The sequence below is a fragment of the Urocitellus parryii genome, chromosome 1 (assembly GCF_045843805.1).
Source record: "Urocitellus parryii isolate mUroPar1 chromosome 1, mUroPar1.hap1, whole genome shotgun sequence".
NCBI classification, from domain to species: Eukaryota; Metazoa; Chordata; class Mammalia; order Rodentia; family Sciuridae; genus Urocitellus; species Urocitellus parryii.
In genome coordinates, this window is record NC_135531.1 from 229,960,581 (window position 1) to 229,981,597 (window position 21,017).

Here is a 21,017-nt window from a genome sequence, read left to right on the forward strand (position 1 = left end):
AATGCAGCATGTCCTGCTCCCTGGGTCCATATTTTAGTATTTTAAAAATGCATAGGCATGAGGACAGACTCTAGTAAGGGTAACCACATGAGCTTTGGGTTCAAATCTTAGATTGTGCCTATTAACCTCGTGACCTTAAGAAACTTACTTTTCCTCTTTAGGCTTCAACCTCCTCATCCATAAAATCAGATGTAATCATAAAATTTATCTCATAGAGCTGGAAGAAACAAAATTACAACTCAGGTCTCCTGAGTTTAATTTCCATTAGAAGCATATGCTCAGATATGTGAATGAAGATTTAAGTCTCACAACCTTCCAAGGCTTATCATCTGTAGAATCACAGGGTATTTGGCCATTTATTGATTCATTAATCTAGTCATCAATTTTGTGCTTCACTTATTCAGCAAATATTTTCTGAACACCTACTATGCTTCAGGCATTTTATTAGGTACTGGAGATATAGCAGTTTTCAAATAGCTTAGAAGCTATCTAAGGCAAATTTGTGGTATCGTTATTTTTACCCACTAGAGATATGCAGAAATATGATTCTCATACTAATTGTTTAATGTGACTCTAGAGAATTAACATTTGTGTAATAGTATTGGAGCCACAGTATGTTGCTCATTGTTAATTATAATTACTATTAATTATGGTTAATTTCCAATCTGACTAACTCTCTGGAATAGCAGACAGTACCTTCCCTCTATTTTGCTATTCAAAGCCAGTAAGTAGCAGATGCCCAGGTGAATCAGCAGTGAAGAGTTTGGACTCTTATGATCCAATGTGTTTGCTCTGCATTAGACTCAAGCTCTTGACTGATGACAAGCTATGAATGGGCTCCTGGCTTTGAAGTATCCAGAGTTTAACTATTTTTCATTATGGAGAGAGGATGTACTTTAATCATGTAGCTCAAAGGGACAAGAGGCTGGGACTTCAGAAGGACTGGTTCTATCAGGGGATGAGTCCATGCTTGCCTGGTCTTTTTCACAGCTCTCTCTTTGCAGAGTATTTCCTAATTGTGTTGAGTCACATGTGCATCTGGTCGATATTCATTTTCTCTGCTCTAGTAACAACAAAAGAGCAAAAACATAAAAAAGGAAACTGTTTTCCTCCCTGGATTGCACAGGACCACATGCAGGAGAAATTAGAGTGAATGGAGTGGCACTGGAACCTGTCATTCAAAGCTCAGGCAACCTGGACTGGTTCCTTGGGGGAACGATCAGCCTTAGGAGTTAAGCAGAATGAAGAACTTTTTAAGAGCAAGAAAATTCACAAGATTAGATATTGATTAAGTAACTTCGAGGATTTACTTTGCATTTAGAAAGCCCACTATACATGGCATGTCTTGAATAGTGATTTCAGGTTTCCTTACCTAAAAGCTCTAATGTACATCCCACTGAGTCCCCACACTCACCAGTGCTTCCTTTGATAAGGCAGACAAAAGCAAGGACCAGCCTCTAGCCTTTATGCAACTTGCAACACTGCAGATTAAAATCACCTACACTGATATGGAGCAAATCTTTTATATTTGATTTTTGTTGGGGAGGGAACAAAAACATGATGCTTTATACAACATTTATAAAATTTGCCACTGAGAGGTTCCTATGTCCAAACATCTGCCCTGTCCCATGCCTCATCTTTATCCACCCAGCTGAGGCCCATCTGCCTCTGGATCATTCTTCTCTCCATTTGACAGCTAGAGAGCCAATGAAATACTTTTTCCTGTTGCTGGGTGACTGTGATTATTTTGAAAAGAAGTCCTATAAATGCAGCAGCTTAAAAGCCTGCCATTGGCTGATTGGGCTTTCTGTGCAAGGCTGACGCAGTAGGGCTGGCAGAAAAGTGACAGGCGTGAATAGCTACGCAAATATATCACTGGCCTGATGTTCCACTGGAGAGGAAAACTATTTCAAGGCTGAGTGACAACTATAACATACCCTGTTAGAAGAAAAATAAATCTCCCTGCGTCTACATTCAGGCATCTAAAGAACAGGTAAGGGAATACTGCAGGGAAGAAGAAGAAGAAAAAAAAAAAAACCTACAAAAAAAAAAAAAAAAACCCAACTCAAATACCCTGCTTTTCACGGTCTGATGAGTAGCTCCTCCTGTTCAAGAGATGTATGGATGTTTCTACATATCTTTTGTAGAATATTTGTTTATACATTTTAAAGTCCAAATTTGTTTATTTAGGAAATAATTTTCAACAATGTCAAGGAAGACTTTTAAACTTTTTCTTCATCTCCTCATCTGTAGCATCCCCTTGTTCATCTTTCTCCCCTGACCTTTGCTGACCTTCAAGTCCCAAATCCTGGCAGCCACAGGATGTGGTCAGCATCAGGGGCAGCACTGCCTGAAGTTTATCTCATTCTATCTACTTAAAATATCTGCATTCTGATGGAGAAATAAGCACAATCCTGTCTAAACAGCTTTGGGATTCATCTTTGCAGCCAGAGAGATATTTGGATACAAGTAACTGCTTTTGCTAACACCAGGTTAACTGTTCACACACAAATCTGCCAAAGAGCTTCTAGGAAAGAATGTCCTTTGCTAATTGAATTCTAATGAGGCTAGGAAGTAGATTAGAAATTGAGCTATTTTACTATGAGTTTCAAATATTGGATGTAGGGAGGTTTGGCCTATTAATTCTTCAGTAGGTCCCAATTAATTAATGAAGAAATGACTACCCAGAAGGAATCTATAAGTTACTTGTTTATCCAGTTAAAGGGGGATTTCTGGCACATCCAGGGAAATTATATTTATTTGCCTTATAATATTTGGGAGAGTTTGCTAGCTAAACCAGAGTGGTCATCAGAGCAGTTATCTGTGGAAACAGAAATGCTTTAAGGACATAATAGAACATTTACTTAATAATATGATCTTGCCAACATCGCTTGGGAAACCATCTCAGCAGATAGATCACTTTTAGGTGCCGCCCAGTGCCTACATGTTATGAAGGGGCCCCTGTTAGCATTCATCTGTGCCTCAGGAAATATCTTCTGGCCATAAAAGAGGGCATGGAGAGGGTTGATGGGGACTGAAAGTCACCATTTGAAAGCTATGTGCAAATATCCACTTGCAGAGGATGGCAATGATGCTCTCTGCCTGGTACCTCTCTCCTTCCCAGAATTGGTTCTTCCTCCACTCTAACCACCTGTGTTCCACCCAGAATCTGACATATTCTCCTATAAGCAAATCCTTCCTCATAGTTGATAAGTCCAGGGATAGACATGTGAACCAAGCTGAACCCATCAGAAGATGTCCCTGAGATTCTCTAAACTGAAACTTGGGAATCACTCCTTTGTAGAAGGGTATTGCTAAAAGATCAGAAAGCTAGGCCCTGACCGGGGCCACATTTTCCTCTTTGTAAAGAAAGCTATTCTGCAGTAAACCCCTGGGGACTCCATATGGCAATGAGAAGTTCTGTACCTTGGTCCAAGGAGACCCCTGGGTGTAGTCACAGCAGTCTGCCAAGGAATGGTCAGATGGTTCTCAATGCAGCAGCTAGTTTTGCAGGAGAACAGTCCATGGGGGTAGCTTTTCCTTTTGGTACACACTGTCCTCTGATATTTAACCATTTGGGGAAGACTTCAAGCTTGTGTACTATATGGATAAAGGAGACTTTACATCTAGGGCCTTTCACCCTACTTCACCCTAGCTTTTCATAAGAAAACTTATCACACATTGAGAGAAACAGCTCATGTGGGGAGAGAATCTCAACCCCAGTGCATCCAGATAGGGACATTCCTAACACCAGGTGACATGGATCCTTGGTTTTCCAAGGGTGTTTCCAAATTATCAGCCTTTCTCTTGAACATGGCTTCTCAGAGAATCAGAGTAAAGCTGTTTTCAAGGAGGTCACTGATGATTTGAAAGATATTTTAAGCAGAAATACAAATTTCTCCACGGGTTTAAAGAGAGCAGCGAAGTTCCTGTGATATTTCATGTTGGAGCAACATAGTCATAGAAAGCCTCCCACCCCCATTTCTTCTTTTCTGAATTCTGAGTCTTTTCTGTTGATGGTGAGGGGAAGAGTACAAAGTGTCCTCCCAAGCTGCTTCAGTAATTCACAGAGTTGTTTGACAAAGTTGAGCCCAGCGGTGAGGTTGGCCACCTGTTCTTACAGAAACTATCACAGATCTGGGTTTTCACAGAACTCCTTTCTGTCTCCAGAAAGGCCAGAGGTAAATGATAATATATGTTAGAAAATTAACCTAGTAGCAAGAAGAGAGGCATCAGTCAACACAAGAATAGTTTGGGATTTACCCTTTGGAGGGAAAAATTGTTAGATTCCTCAAACCTAGGCCTTGAAGTTGATATTGCAGGATGCTAATGGCTGAAGAAATACACCTGCTCCAACAGTGGGGCTGGATTACTTTATAAACTATGGAGCTTTAAACACACCACACACATACACACACACACACACACACACAACACACACACAGTAGAGTCTGTTGAAATCTGAATTAAGGACAAAGTCCCCCAAATTACAGAAGGGCTCATAATCAGATTGAGGTTAACAGGGTCAAACCAAGGCCAGAAGCTTCCAAACAAAGAGTTTCAGGTTGTTTCAAAAGGGAATATTACAAGTTCAGTGTGCCCACTCATATCTCAATTTTTAAATTTGTGGACATTTCTCTCTGTGCCTCAGTTTTGTCATGTAAAATAAGAAAGATAAAACAGACCTGGCAGGTGATGAAATATTCATTAAATGTTTGTTTGCCAGGTGACCCTCACACAGAGTGGAATGAGCATATACTATGGAGGAGAGTCCAGGAAAAGTGTCCCAATGCTGAGTGTGGTGGCACACGCCTATAATCCCAGAGACTTAGGAGGCTGAGGCAGGAGGATCTCAAGGTCCAGCCCAGCTTCCTCAATTTAACATGTCTTTCAGCAACTTAGTGATACACTGTCTCAAAATAAAAAAATAAAAGGGACTTGGCCAATATGTGCCTCCTTGCAAAAAAAGTCCCAAAACAGAAACCGTGGCCTCCGCATCGCCTGATGCATAAGTGGGATACAGCTATCGATACCTCCTTCAGCAGCTCACTGTTGACATTCACTGAAATGAGAGCTATAGAAGCACTTGGGAATCAACAAGGACACTGCAGCTAGAATAGCAGCACTCTTACTAAATAACAATATTTGAAAGCGTAGAATGATTGGTACCATGTTATCCTAAGTAAGCCCAGGAAATGTATTTTAAAGTCCATCCACCTGCAGATACTTAGCCACAGAATGGTATTTAAGCTTCTTATCCCTGGATAGGCTGAGAAAAGCCTGAGTCTGTAAGTTCTCACGAGCCCTTCTCATCCTGCCTCCTTTCATAGGGCTGTGGACTGGATTACACAGAGCCGTTTGGAGTACCAGGGCATGCCACTCTGGGACAGCTTCTAGGGTCAACTATGAGGCCAGCTGCTGTGGTCCCCACCTCAGGTTGTAAGGTAAAATCTGTTTTTAAACTTAAATTCCTTCTATAATGTGGTCTTATAGAAAAGCTTCTAGAATGTTATAGTGAGACAATTACAGATTTTCAATTCTTTTTTTAAGAGAGTGAGAGAGAGAAGAGAGAGAGAGAGAGAGAGAAAGAGAGAGAGAGAGAGAGAGAGAGAGAGAGAGAATTTTTTTAATATTTATTTTTCAGTTTTCGGTGGACACAACATCTTTATTTTATTTTTTATGTGGTGCTGAGGATCGAACCCAGGCAAGCGCGTTACCACTTGAGCCACATCCCCAGCCCAACAGATTTTCAATTTTTATTAAAATTCTTAATTGTTTACTACCTAACTCCTTTTAGTTCCAACCAAATGTTGGGGACCCTGGATGGAAACATCAGCCTGGGTTATATGACAGTCTTAGAATAGTCTTTGTGGCTACTCTTCCTCATAATGGTGAGTTTTATTCCTTAGTTTTATGTACATGAGTCTCAAATTCAAAGACAGCAAAATCCTGCAGAGATAATTGTCATTTTGGATGTTCTGACACCTGGTAAGGTGGTGCTTTGTAAAATCCATGAATTGTTTATAAAGCAGAAAAGAGCACCCCAGGATTACTACTGCATCAATAGGCAGCATTCTGGAAGGCCAGGAGTGCATAATAGCTCCACCAGCTCTGGCCATGACAGGAATGCAATTGAAGGGTTAGAGTACAGCCACACAGACAGCTAGGCTCAAGCTCTGCCATGCAGGCATGCTGCAATTACACATAACAATAAAACAATGAATGGGGCATCTCACCCGCTGACCTCCATACACCTACAGCACCAGTCATCAATCCCCAGCCCCTGCATGCTGTCTCCCCTGCCACCGCAGGCTGCCTCGCTGGGGTATAGCAAGCAGGAGGGCCTCACCCTGGCTTTGTTCATATAGCTAGACCAAAGGGGACAGTCTCTCAGTCCCCTCCACCTTGCACCTGGGCAAATGAATAAGCTGCCTGTGTCATAACGTATTCCAGGTCATGCACACACACAAACATTATTATATCTTGAAATTACTTTTAAATTACTATCTTTTGGGATTTTAACCATTTTCTTTAAAAAACATGGTTCAGGAAATTCTTTCGTGGAGCAAGGATGGCACCCAGTGGCCAAAGTGTTTCATCTCAGACACTATTTTTTCACAGGTTTTTCCATCTGCTTATCTCTTTGGAGACAATAAATTGCCAAGAGGCACTTCCTAAAGCCAGAATCGAAACTCTGAATCACAAACCCTTTAAGCTGAAGCAAGTGGGTGGGTACACAGACACATGCACACAGTCACACGTGAAGTTGAGACGGTGTCAGGGGTTAATTCAGAATAACAACTTCAATTTTTACAAAATTTTTACCTTATGTTAAAATCATCACCTCTCAGATAGAGCACCATGCATGATATTTCTAATATCAAGTATCTCTTTAGAAAATGTTAAACAAATAGAAAGCCAGTCCCACAGTCTTCATATCTTCCCTTAAACAGTTGCCAATTCATAAGTTCTTACGCCTTAAACATAAGACTTTATCTTCTGACAAGTGCTTTATCATTAAACTGATGTTCACAATCTCATATCCTTGTTATCTTTCTGAAGGTACTTGGCAGGCCTGGAGAGAGCAGGATAATAAAGTGTGACTGCTTTTTTTTTTTTTTTTTTGAGCTTTCCAGATGTTGAGAGATTTCTATAGAGCTAGATAGCCAATCGGACTAAGGAAGACAGGCGGCATGTCAGAATAATGGATCATACAGCTTCTTGCTAAGAATGATACAATGTCCCCATAATGCTTGCTGTTTCCAATGTCCTTGAGTTTCTAAGCACCCTGAAACCCCAGTGCAAGAGTCACATATATGACACCACCCCGGAGAAGTTCCTAATAAAACAGCATCCCATTAATTGCACACAGAGAACTATGAACAGTCTTTTTAAATGTCTATGTTAAGTTCAACCAAAAATTCTTTGTCAGTCATCATCACCATTCATGCTTGTTTGAAACCCAAACTGTCAAAATACCATGAAGTTTCCAAGAATAATTGCTGAATCACAAGAAATGACTTAAGGATAAATTTCCATGACACTGCATCCATTTTCCTACTCAGCCACTTGAACAGCAGTGTTGTTTACAAGGTCAAAATACTGCAGAGGAAAAATTGAAGCAGATGGGTCCATTTTCTTCCTGGTCCTCTGTCTGTTGCCTCATCTGTACAATGGAAATATGCTAAAACTGCAAGAGTTGAGAGGCTCAAGTTGAATAATGATGTGAAGACTTTTTTATTTTTATGTACATTGTATTACTAAATGCTTTTTAAAATATTTTTAAAGCATTCTTTTTTTTCAACCTTTATTTTATTTATTTATTTTTATGTGGTGCTGAGGATTGAACCCAGTGCCTCACAAGTGCTAGGGAAGCGCTCTACCACTGAGCCCCAGCCCCAGCCCGCTAAACGTGTTTTTATAGGTAATGTTAGTGTACAGTTTCTATACTGAGATAAAGACTCTTGTCTTATCCAAAATAATCATTAACTTCCTCATGAGTATTATCACATTATATAAAATAGTCACGAGAGGCTTTGAAAATTACTTATAAAATATAATTAAGTCAAGCTGAGCCAAGTCTTCTACCTGATACCCAAATTCTTAAACAGAATTTAAATTCAAACCTTTGAGTATTCGAAATCATAAAAAAACCCAAGGTGTTTTGTCAACATTTATGTTGCTTTGTGTTTTATTTCCCCCTTCCCTGTTAGAGATAAATTTTATAGGCTCATAAAATTATAGCATTTTATAGCTGGAAATGGCTTTGTTTTGCAGATGAGGAAACTTGAAGCCCAGAAATTTACAATGAACTAAGAGGTCTGGGAGCTGCTTTGTCTACACATTTGCTCACTCTTATACTATTGTACCCATGGTCTTACAAAGACTGCATAAAGGGAGAGCTCTATCTCTTGAGACTGCAGGAAACCCTTAGGTCAGTCATTCTCCACTCGCTTTGTGTTTCTCTCTGTGGTGCCTGAGGACCAATAGAATCATGATTCATGAACATCTTTAAGATTTTGGATGGATCTGAAACATGAAGAACTACCAAATCAGAATGTGATTTCAAAAATAGGTGAGACAGAATATAGAATTATACAAAATAGTGAATACAAATACAAGTAAAAAAATATTAGGCTTTTTAGGATCAAGAAAATAATAGTTTTAAAAAAATTTAGTCAGCAGAGTTGTAAAAGCAGGATACATGGGTGAATCTTATTTAACAGTAAAGAAATTGCTGAATCAACTAAAAACTAATGGCAAGAGGCCTCTCTGCCCACAGCAGGGAAGAAAGACGATGTCGATGTCGTTACAAAGCACTCCAAAGGGCCAGCATTATCCTAGACACAGAGAATTAGCTTCTTTATTTTTGAATTGTTTAGGTTGCTCAGAGAAAACAGGCAACTGACAACCAAGATCCTAAAATAAGGGGTTTTAAGCAACATCAAGCAAAGACTGAGACAAAATTTTCAGATATTTTTCTTGTCATAGATTGCTGCTTCAGATTCTACCCATACATCATAATTTCCTCTGCCATAAAAATGGCAAACATTTCAATGAATTTGGTCACAAGATAGAAACTTCTCTTGCAGTCAGGTACAAATAAAGGTTGAGGATGAAAAAAGTTTATGAAAATTAATAATATAAGGATTCTATCCTGAAAATTATCCCAGTTTAACCATTTCATTTGATAGGTGTACCAAGATTTGAATTGCAAGGTAGAAACTGGCAGGTGTGATGGAATGAATGGCAAATGAGAGCATCCCTTTTACCCAAAGGACAGATAGGATGGCTCATGGACAGAGGGGCAATTGAGCAGGGTCAGATGGATTATGCATTGTTATGACTTTTTTTTTTTTTTTAATGATACTGGGGACTGAACCCAGGTCTGCTCTACCACTGAGCTACATCCATAGCCCTTTTTATTTCAAAACAGGGTCTTGCTAAGTTGCCCAGGCTGGCCATGAATTTGTAATCTTCTTGCCTCAGCCTTCTGACGACTGGGATGACACCACAGCACCTGGCTGTTGGGACTTTAAATAAGCAAAGACGAAGAGAAGGATGGGAACAAAGTTAGGACAGGACAGGGGGCAGCAGAAAACATCAAAAAGAACTAGTGAAGCGCAGGGAAGTGGAAGGGTGGGAAACAGGCTGGAAAAGTGAACTGGAGTTCAGAGTTCAGGGTACTTCTCATGCCAAATTAAAGAACCAAAGTAGAATCTAGAGGTTTATAGAAGATGCTAAGCTTTGTGAGCAAGAACCAGGTACCAATGGAAAGGAACTGTTCATCTGGCAGCAGAGTTTGGGCTGGATTTAGGAAAGGGTTGAGAGAAGGAGGCAGGGAGCCTAGTCAGGAGTTCAGTGTGCAACCACTGTCTGCAGGGAGGAGGGAGGGAGGTCCCAAAACAAAATGGATAGGACAGCACCTGAGGGCATTGCAGAGAGGATCAGTGGTGACTGTGCAATTACATCCAAAGCATGCAGCTTCAAAGTGAGGGCAAGGAACGAGCAGGCGTAGCTTCTGTGTGTACTGAACCATCGGTGGAGGAAATGCCAAGCATTATGACTGAGGTAAGGGGCTACCTGCTCACATCTAGTTACACACAGCTTGAATCAGAGGGAAACCAATAAGGAGGTAGAGTGAATCAGCCCCAAATGCCCCAATGTTCTGGAAGGTTCCGATGCCTTTGGCCTCTGTAGTTCCCTTCACGGTTCAGGGATCAGGGCTTCACTGGGCCATGCTATGTATGGCTGGGCACAGAGCATTTTGGACTTGTCACTGCTCTGCTTCCTGACACTCTGAAACCCAAAATGAACAGCTCTTTATTTCACTGCCTCAGGTTGGGTCCGTGGGCCTCCCAGTGTGACATGTGGGGAATGCAGGAACTCCCCTGTTTTAATGAAGGGGCTGGAGAAAGGTGAGAGGAAGACTTCCAGGCCCATTCTTCCTCCAGGGAAAGGAGACCTTCATAGTGACCTTCTGGAGAGCTGTCCCTGCTTTGTTTTCAAATGGAGAGAAGTGACAAATTGTGGCTGTATAAGTTGATCTGAGGGGAGGTCAGGGTCATCCCAGGATGTATTAGGGTCAGGCGGGTCCTTGAAGGGCCCTCAATTCGCAGCCGCTTAGCTCAGCAGTAGGAAAGGCCAGCCTGGGCTTGCAGACCGGGCTCCCTCACACCACCCCCGCCCCAGCATCTTCAATGCTCAAGAGTGACAAAGTACAACCATCTTTTTTTTCTGATGTGGCATTTGATTAAGATACGATTCATAAAGAGAATCAGGCATTTGAGCACAAAGCATGCCTCATATTTATGGGTGGTCCTGAGCAGTGCAGGCCCTGCTGCCCCTGCCTTGGGAGCAGAGGGTGCCCTTTAGTGTGCTGAGGCAGCTGTTTCCTCTGCAGTCAATTTCCTGGTGAAGGTTCAATAACTTTCCATGCTGGTAAAAAAAAAAACTTGGATATTAAACTTGGCATAAATACTATTTAAAGTCAAAGCAACCCCTTAAATTCAAGAGGCGGGGACAAGGAAAAAGACAGAAGTGGTTAGATCTAAAGTGATACCCAAATTCCATGCATACTGCTGCCAAGCAATTGTTGATACATCCTTAGAAATAAGCTGAGGTGAACTAGAAACCATTTCTGAGAGTTCCGAAGGTAGCATTTCATAAACTGAGAACTGAGACTGTAGAGAAACAAGAGAAAGCTCTGGATCCCTCTCAGACACTGAAGTCCTAGATCACCCTGGGCATCAAAAGAACCTCTGCAGAGGCCTCTGTGGTGCCTGGCTCCACCTCCCCTTCTCAGCCTTCCCTGACGCCCTGGGCTTGGGTAAATGCCATGATGTTACTTGCTTCTTACAGTGTGCATTCCTCCTCTGCAAGGGACTACTGCAAGGAGTGGCCCTTCCACACCTGGCAAAGAGTGGCCAGGGCAGTGGCTAGCCCAAGTGGCACCTTTGTGCCAATTAGAGAGAGGAGCAACCACTGGAGGAAAGGGTTCCCCAGCAGGGGGTTGTGGCAGCTCCACTCCTGCCTGCTCCTGCAGGGGCTCTCATGTGGGCACATCTACTGGCATCACTGGCTAGTAGGCCTGTTGCCTGATGCTTCTTCCTACATGCATGAGATATTTCATGAATAAAAGTCTCTTCCCAAATGGAGATTATTTAATAATAATAATAAAGATTAGAAAATCACATCCCTTTACTCAGTCTGAGGAGGAGGCTATAAGATCCAATTTTTGAGGCAGCTGTTCTTATTTCACAAGAAGTATCTGTTCTTGGTACTTTGTTTTATACTTTACCAGGGTATTAATTTGCGACCTAGGCATTAACATTGAAATTTGAAATATGTAAGAAGTAGTCCGAACCCAAACAGCCAACTTGAGTTATTGGCATTTAATTACTGAGGTAGTTACAGTGCTGTAAAGGAGTTCATCTCTGATGGTAGCTGTAACCCATGCAGTTCTGAATTGAAAGAAGGGATGATAGAAGATGGCAATATAACATAAGAATGTCCATGAGTTGGTTTTAATTGGTAAACTGGCAGTTTATAGTGATAACCGTTTGGTCTGTCCACCGAATTGGAATCCAAGGAAAGTACATAAAATCACAGGAGCATATAATTGGTGTACTAAACTCATTTTCTTATGTTATCACAGCTGGCATCTTCAGGTTATTAAAAGCCTTTAAACCAGCCATCTTCAAAGAGATCTAATTGTCAATATGGTCTTTATACATTATTCCTGTTACCATAGAGTGGAAGAGATATAAACAGGCACTAAAATCTGCACAAATTTTCTGTATACAACTTTCTTATTTCAAGTTCATGGAAGATCAGTAAATGTTAATGATGATAAAGAGCACTCTTCAGACTCTGGTTTCCTCATTAGATGCACAAGGCAATCAACCCATAAAGAATAATTTATTAACATTATAGCCTGAATCAGTCTTAAAAAAAATCAACAATAGCTTGTTCGTTCAGTTCCAGGAATTTCTGTGATCTTTTCGTAAGTAGCCCACAAATAGGACTCTTTTTTGATATATAAGAACCAGGAAATGGAAGCCCAGGTTTTGACATTCTTGGATGAGGAGAATTCCAGTTGGACGGTTTTAGGACACTTTCTAGAAAGGTTTTCATACTCGAATCCCATTATGATACATCTGGGGCAGCCTGGGCTTCCACTGAGGTCTGTCAGATGTGTGTGTGTATGAACCTCCAGGTCTTTTTGAGCATTAGATGATGATATCAGGTTCTTCTCCAACTCTGGCTTAATCTCTGAATCACTGATCACTGATCCCAGCTAAGCATAATCAATTGCACTGGGACTCAGTCATCCTTTAGCTCATGAAATCTCCTGTTAAATCTAATTTCAGATTTCCAATTGCTGCACTTTTTGGTTGTTGTTGTTAATCACTATCTTTGTTAAACAGTACGGCAGGTAGCAAAGGTTACGATATATTTGAATGTAAATATGGCTTGTCTGTATATACTGGCCAAAACAAAGCATTTCATTACTGTTACTCGGTGAGCTGTAGAGGGGAAAACTGCCATTGCTTTTACTCCAGCCTGGAATTTTTGTAAATGTTTTTCACTGTGTGCAAGATTATTTTAAGCTCACTACATTTTAATGTTATTGCCACAATTATAATAGACATCAGCTACCAATTATGATAATGTTTTATTTACATTATATATAAAGAAAAAGCCATTTGGTTAAAATTATCTACTATATCTCAATTACATTGTAATAAGATACCAGCTAATATCTTTCAGGATAAAATCTGGAGTAAATCAGTTAATAATCTTGATAATTTTAAGATGAAATAACCCCTTGTTCTCAAATTTAAATACTTCATATTTTTAGTATGTTTGTGAAGTAACAATAAAATAGTGTAGCAAACTCTAAGATAATGGAGTTTCCCTTACTCTAAGCAAAGAATTAAGCCCGAATGTAGGTCAATAACCTCCAGAAAGTTAACCGCTATGGATTTTGGCCTGCTATGGCTCTGGACAGCTCCTATTAAGTAGCTCTTAAAGTCATATTTAGTTCATTGTGAGCTTTGCTGTTTTTCTCCCTGTCTGTCCCTTACCTCTTTAGCCATGATAATAATTATAATAATAGCAAAAATACAATAATAGAACATTAAATAAGCATTTTAGAAGGAATTTATGTGTTTTCATAAATAAGACTTCTAGGTAACTAAACTTTTTAACTGATCATAAAAGCATAAAATTTCATGTACAAATATTTTATGTATATATTCATAGATACCCATGCAATGTTCTAATATTGCATACTAAAGTTTATTAGTTATTAAAGTGAAAAAGCTTTAAATATTTTGATAAAAATATCTATAAAATTTATATAACTTAAGTAAAATATGAAGAGCATGAAATGATCATGTATTACCATGCTTCTAATATTTTATTAATGACTGTTTTGTGTTTTAGAATACGGATGCTCTTTGGATTTATTTAGCCATTCATTCATTCATCCACTCAACAAGCGTTCATTTGGTGTTACTATATTCCAAGAAATATAAAAGGCAATAGAGAAAGAGCTGGGAACACAAACATATGAAAAGCTATGCCTCGACGGAGCTCACGCTCTAGTCAGTGTGTGCTATGGTGTGACTGTGTCTTCCAAATTTTGTCCCCAGTGGAACAGTGTTGGGAAGTGGGAGCTTTGGGAGGTTAGTGGGTATGAGAGCTCTTCTTTCATGAATGGATTGATCCATTCACTTATTAAAAGTTTATTGGCTTATTGCAAAGGTGGCTTTGTCACAGAGCAGATCTTCCTGGAATGCTTGCTCTGTTTGCCATGTGATATCCTCTGCCCTGTTTTGAAGCAGCAAGAAGGTACTCCCCAGAGGCTGAGCAGATACCAGTACCATGCTCTTGGGGTTCTCAGCCCCAAGAACTATGAGCTAATGAACCTCTACTCTTGATAAATGACCATTTCAGGTATTTTTTAATAGTAACAGAAAACAAACTAAAATAATATGCAGGACGTTTGCTTTACAAGGGCCCCGATTGCTGTGGTTTTTGTTGCTCCATATTCTTCCTCTGCTATCAGCAGTCACCTCTTGCTGGCACCGTCTCACCTTTCGATCTGGGGGTACCATTGTGGGTCTTTTCCCTAAGCATCTGTCTAATCAATATTAAATCACATCCTTGGCTGGATCCCAAGCAGCTTATCATATACCTGCTGTAGTTGTGCAGCCCTTCTGAGGAATTCTCCTATCCCTACCCTTAGTGTTTGGGGTCTTTATCCCCCTTTTTTTGTTCATCTAATTCAGTTCTAATAATCCGATTCAATTATTGCGCCCAAAGGCCTCTGTGCCATTTCCCCCCCCCCCCAGAAGGATAAATGCATGCATTTATATGTAAATGTGACAGTTGGAAGAAAAGCCATCACCGAGAAATATTACATGTTAATATTACAGAACATAACATGATCTTTCTTATGGCTGTGGTAGATTTCCCTGCTGATTCTCTAAACCTCCACAAAAAGTTAAAAATGAAGACACCTGCTGGGCACAGTGATACATGCCTGTAATCCCAGTGAGGCTGAGGTAGGAGATTGCAGGTTCAAAGCCAACTTCAGCAACTTAGTGGAGCCATGAACAACTTAGTGAGACCCTGTCTCAAAATTAAAAAGAAAAAAAAAAGGGCTGGGGATATGGTTGGGTGGTTAAGTACCCCTGGGTTTAGTTCATGGTATAATCAATCAATCAATCAATCAATCATCAATCAATCAATAGAAAAATGAAGACACCAAGACTTTCAAAATGATGAAAATCAGTTTCTCCTATGTTTTGACCTTTGCTAAACGCTGCCTGGTACGATTGCAAATGAACAGTAAATCAGAAATAAACCCAATGACAAAACCAGGTGTCCTAATTGTTACCATATCACAGATTCCCCCCCCCCCATCCTGCTTACCTAATAAATGGGAAGAAATAATGAATCATTTAAGAGATCATGAGAGTGCTACTCAGTTATATATAAGTTCTCTTCCCCTTGAAATGGAAGTATCCAAACACATTGCCCAGTTCTAGTCCTTCAACTCCCAGAGGGCAGGACTAATTTTATAGAGGCAAGTGACAAAGGGTCAGGAGGCCAGGCAAAGCTTAATTTTATGCATTAATAGTGCAATTATTTCCTTCCTTACCTTAAACTTGTCAACTTCAGCTTTTGAACATGTTGCATGGTATGATAGCACCTGATTCAGAAGAAAAGAAAAAAAACTTTAATAACTAAATATGATAATATTTTCTGAAATTCTGGTTTAAAAATGAGTTCTACTCATGTTTATCAGCTTGACTTAATAGTGGATTTTAATTTATGGAAGAAATTTTATATTAATCATCAGTGACACAGATTAAAGGTTACTTTGTAACAAGATTTTTCTATAGGTAGTTATTTCATTAAAGGGACATAATGAATAACATGGCTCAAGACCATGGTTAACAAAGGATGTGAATACTTATCTTGTGAAATGCTCTGGAAAATAAGTAAAAAGTTAGTGTGTGTGTCCTATAGCAGAAGCCATGGGTGTCTAACTAAACTTCCATTCCCTCACCTGTTCTCCATTGCCTGCTTATGTTATATAGCACAGATTACATTGTTAAGTATTTGAAACCCATTTTTTGTTAGAGGATTATATTCCCTTGCACTATTGACATCAGCTGTAGCATGTGATGTGCTCTGGCCAATGGAACGTGGGGGGAAGTGTCAGATGCCATTTTTGAGCAGTGTCTTGAAGAATGATCACATGATTCTGCTATCTCCTTTTTTTCCTCTATCATGGAAAGGGCATGGCCCAAAAGGGCTGCACCTTCAGCCTGGAACCCAAAATACAGAAGACACATTGAGCAGCGTACAGCTGATGACATGTCATGTGAGCAAGAAATCAGCCTTTGTGGCTTATCACCACATCATAACTCACTGCAACAGAGGCTTAAATGCAAAACAAAATAAAACCCAATTCACAGGCTCTGAGCAGCTCAGGGTGGTCATGTGAGGTGGTCAGGTGATACTGCTCTGGTCAGGGAAATGTGGGTGGGAGTGTTGGGGCTGCCTCTTTCATTTCCTTTTCCTTCCTCCCTGGAATTCAATTGCAGGCCCAGAGGGGAGCAAAATCTGGTGTCCATCAGGTGCCACCCATGAGTGTGACTGCCAGCTTGTGTAAACAGTTGAGCAGGGAAGGAAAGAGAAAAAAAACCTGGCCATGGGCTTCCCTGCCCCAGGATCCTTGTTTTGTGGGACAAATAAACATATCTGTTTAAGCTAGATATGTTACAAGGCATTTATATACACACATGCACACACAGTATGGTGTATACATGTTATATGTTTTATGTAACCAAACTCATTCCTTATCTGTACGAATCTAAAAGAAAAAGTCTGGAAAATCCTTCTACCAATCTTAGAGAATCATAATTTTTCTCTGAAAAGTAATTTAGCATTTCCCCAATCTAATTAGCCACAGAACTCCATTTTGGATTACATATTCATCTAGTAACATACCAAACTAATAACCAAGAACTTGGATAAACAGGGCACACTCTGTATGATTGAAGCATACAATAACAGACAAAGTGGAGACTGTCTCCTCGTGGTTAGAAAACAGCCTGTTGAACCACGCTGGCAGGGTGGCTCCACATCCAACTCCTGCAAATTCAGGTAATCTCCATGAGCTTTGCTCATAGAACGGTATATGAATGGTCCTATAGAGTCATCTTCAGATTAGCAGCAGTAAACTACTTAAAATCTGAGGTTCTACATGAAAACGCTAATAAGGGGATATTTTCAATTAAAAAAAAAGAGTAGAATGCATTGTAAGATCTGTAACAATTTCTCAACATTTAATGAAAATACAGTAAAATTCATAGGTATGAATATAACAAAAAATGATTAGGTTTGTAAGTTGTTTCAAGGGTTATTTTCTAAAGTTTCCTTGAATTAAATAATATCTTCTCTCTCTTTGCAAACAATTACCTCACTGACTTTACTTCTTTTTCCACCTTTGGAAAAGACTCACAAAAATATTGTATTGAGAGATAAATGTTTTCCCTTGGTTATTAAAATTAAAGTGATTTTTCTACTGAGAAAATGTTAACCATGGAGATATTTCATGGGGATGTGTCTGTACTTAATAGACTTCTTAGGAAGATTAAATGCAATATTATACGTTGAATACCTGGTACACAAGCAATCAACTTATAATTAATTTATTATATTACCAGTCAACTAAAACTCTACCCCACAGATATTTGGCTATCTATCATCATATGATCTTTATTGATTCATAATTATTGATAGACATTTTCAATGCAAAATAAGCAAATAGACCTTGGGTTTTTTTGTTGGACTTTATTATGAAAAAACTAATTTTTCTATGGTTTCTTTTTGTTTACAAGTATCTTTTTGCAGGTTAAATCTTCAAAACTTGTCAAATCTCCAAAATAAAAACAATGAAAACTCAAATTCAAGTTGCAATTCAAAATCTCTGCCACCAGGTGGTGCTTACTCAGGCTTTTATTATCTAAAGTTTACTACCCCTCCTTGTTTAAAATTGTTCCCCACTTCCTTTATTATACAAAATAAACCAAAAGCTATTTGCTCCACTAAATTGAAACTGTTTGAATCAATGAAGTAAATTATTATTACATATTAAGATTTTCTGCTCATTTAAAATTAGTTTCTTTTGTTTGTTATTGAGGTATAGGAGTTCTTTGTATATTTGGGATTCGAGACCTTTGTATATTTGGGATTCAGATATATATTTCAGAAATATCACCTCCCAGTCTGTGACTTATCTATTAATTATTTTTTCCTTTTATGAAATGAGGTCTCATTACGTTGCCCAGGCTGGCCTCAAACTCTTAGGCGTAAGCAATCCTCCAGCTTCAGCCTCCCAAGTCACTGGGACTACAGGCATGCACTGCTATATCTGGCTATTTTAATGTCTTTTTAAAGAGAGAAGTTTTAAATTTTGATTTAGTGCACTTGCCAATTTTTATGGTTATTGTTTCATGTGTCCTTTCTAAGAAATATTTTGTACTTCTTTCCCAAGCTAGATATCTTGTGCTGCCTTCCAGAACTTTATAATCTGTCTTTAATGTTTAGGTGTATGATACACCTGAAATTAAATTTGTATATGGTGTAACATTAAGATTTAAGGAAATCATTACTTGCTCATGATTCTCAAACTGGAGTTGTTCCTTCTCTTAATCATTGCCCACCTCTCCTGCTAGACTAAAAGCACCATGAAGGAAGGATTAGCCCTACTAGTCACCAGTGTATGCCCTGTCCCTAGGAGTATACCTGATACTTAGTTAGCACTCAGTATGTTTGATGAATCAGGAAATTAAAAATAAAATCAACTTGAAAGAAAACAGCTCTATTTCTCATATTTTTCTGTTTGTTTACTAGTGGACTGAATTGGTGCCATTTCCTGGATGAAATCATCATATATATTAGATATGAGCAGTATGTGTAGGGCTGATAGATCAGGCAAATAAAAACACAGGATGCCTCGTTAAACTTGAATTTTAGAGAAGCGATAAATACTATTTTGGAGATATTTATACTTAAAAAAAAAAGATTTGCCATTTATCTGAAGTTCAGATTCACAAGGCATGCAGTGTTTTATCTGGCAACCCACTTCTACCCACTCCAAATCAAGAGGGCTGGAAACAAATCAGGAGAAGGCTGAATCATATTCCAACATATTCTTGTTTTTCCTTTCAATATATCACACCCCTCCCAGTGACTTTTTCTTCACAATATTTAAAAGCAAGTTTATCACATGCCTTGAATCTGGAATACTTTCTGCAATGCTGTTGTTAGGAGTTGAATTGTGTTCCCCGCCATGCCAAATTCACTTTCTGAGTTCCTAACCCTCAGAATGTGGCCATATTTGGAGATGGGTTCTTTAAAGGCAAAATTAAGATATAATGAGGTCATATGAGTGAGCCCTAATCCAACATGACTAGTGTGCTCATAGAAGAGATTAGGACAAAGACAACACACACACTAAGGGGTGTCCAAGTAAGGACACAGCAAGAAGACAGCCATCTGCAAGCCGAGGAGAGAGGCATCAGAAGAAACCAAACTTGCCAATACCTTGGACTTGTATTTTTAGCCTCCAGAACTGGAAGAAAACAAATTGCTAGTGTTTATGCCATCCAGTCTTGGTATTTTGTTAAGGCAGCACTAGCAAACTAAGACAGCCCCATAATTTTATTGATGTAATATGTGTAACAAAATTGAAGGGAATAGATCAAAAGCAATTCCTGATTACTTTTAGCATAGCCAATATTCAAAAGAAAATCATGATTCTAACATAGATAATATTATATGGTACAGTTAATAACTAAGAATCAAGCAAATTTCTAGTTGAGAAGAAAATTTAATAAAGAATGGTATATTTTTAAGTATTACATTTAAACTTTCTTGGATAAGTTATAAAGATTTCTTCTTAATTCCAGGTTTCATTAATTTTATAAGCTACTTGAATTCCCTAAATTTTATATTTCATAGCAAGTATCTAGTACACCATATGCTTTAGAAAATCATATCTTTGATTAAGCAAAAAAAAGTTTTAATTAATGCTTCAAAATAGTCTTGAAGAAAGAGTCATTTGCAAAATCTAGTGATATATATACTGTCTTTATGAGAAGCACTGGTAGGTTATGAGAGCTCAGTCATAACATACACACTAGTTAATTTTTTTGACAGCTAAATAAAATGTGTATAAAGCTTACATACAAAAGTAAACAGTTGATCCACAGAACACTTGACGAATGTTAAACTTTCACAGAAAAATTTCTATCCCAGATAGATTTATTTTTTGTATGGGTGTTAATTCAGAAAATATTTTAAAGTTAAAACCAGTGATTCAGTTTTGGTGGTGAACTCTGACTTAAGAATTCTTTATAGTTTCTAAAATAAATCACTATTTGCAAAACCCTGCAACTTCAATTAACTTTTGGATTGAACTTGCTTCTAGCAAAATGAAAAAAAGCAAGATAAGGCAATTGTCAGATTCATCAAAGACAGAGCAAAGAAGTCCATTTTTTTGTGTTGAGTTTGCACAGCAGGAAAAAGACAATTAAATGTATTTCAAAGGGAAAGCAATGAGCAGGGCTATGAAATAGGACACTGTATCAAGCTTTGGCCTCTGCCACATGCATTTTAAGACTAGAGCCAAATGCTTGTCTTGCAATCCCAGGAAATGCCCCAGAGTAGTTGAGGGCAGACCTCTCACACCAATTGTTTTGATTGTTAACTTGTTAAGGATCTGGGCAGTTGCCCCCAAATTGATAAAGGAACCACTGAAGAAACCAGCAGAGGGGAGCATAAATGTAAAGAACCACTTAACAGAGTGGGGGCACAAAACCACTGAGGACCCAGACTGGTACTCTCAGACAGAAAAGGACTGCATGAATATTTACTGATACGTTTACAGCTTTGGTGGCAAAGTGGCACTTGGTAAATCTTGGAAACAG

General features: G+C 38.9%; 1 protein-coding gene across 2 annotated transcripts in view; it reads right to left on the reverse strand.

The window, feature by feature from the left end:
* The window catches only part of Pde11a (phosphodiesterase 11A), a 371,997-nt gene that overhangs the window by 113,153 nt on the left and 237,827 nt on the right, over positions 1-21,017 (reverse strand). For both annotated transcript variants that reach the window (XM_026392015.2, XM_026392016.2), the window contains one exon: positions 15,674-15,724. In XM_026392015.2, coding sequence (XP_026247800.1) covers positions 15,674-15,724 — 51 coding nt within the window. The remainder of the gene's footprint in view (positions 1-15,673; positions 15,725-21,017) is intronic.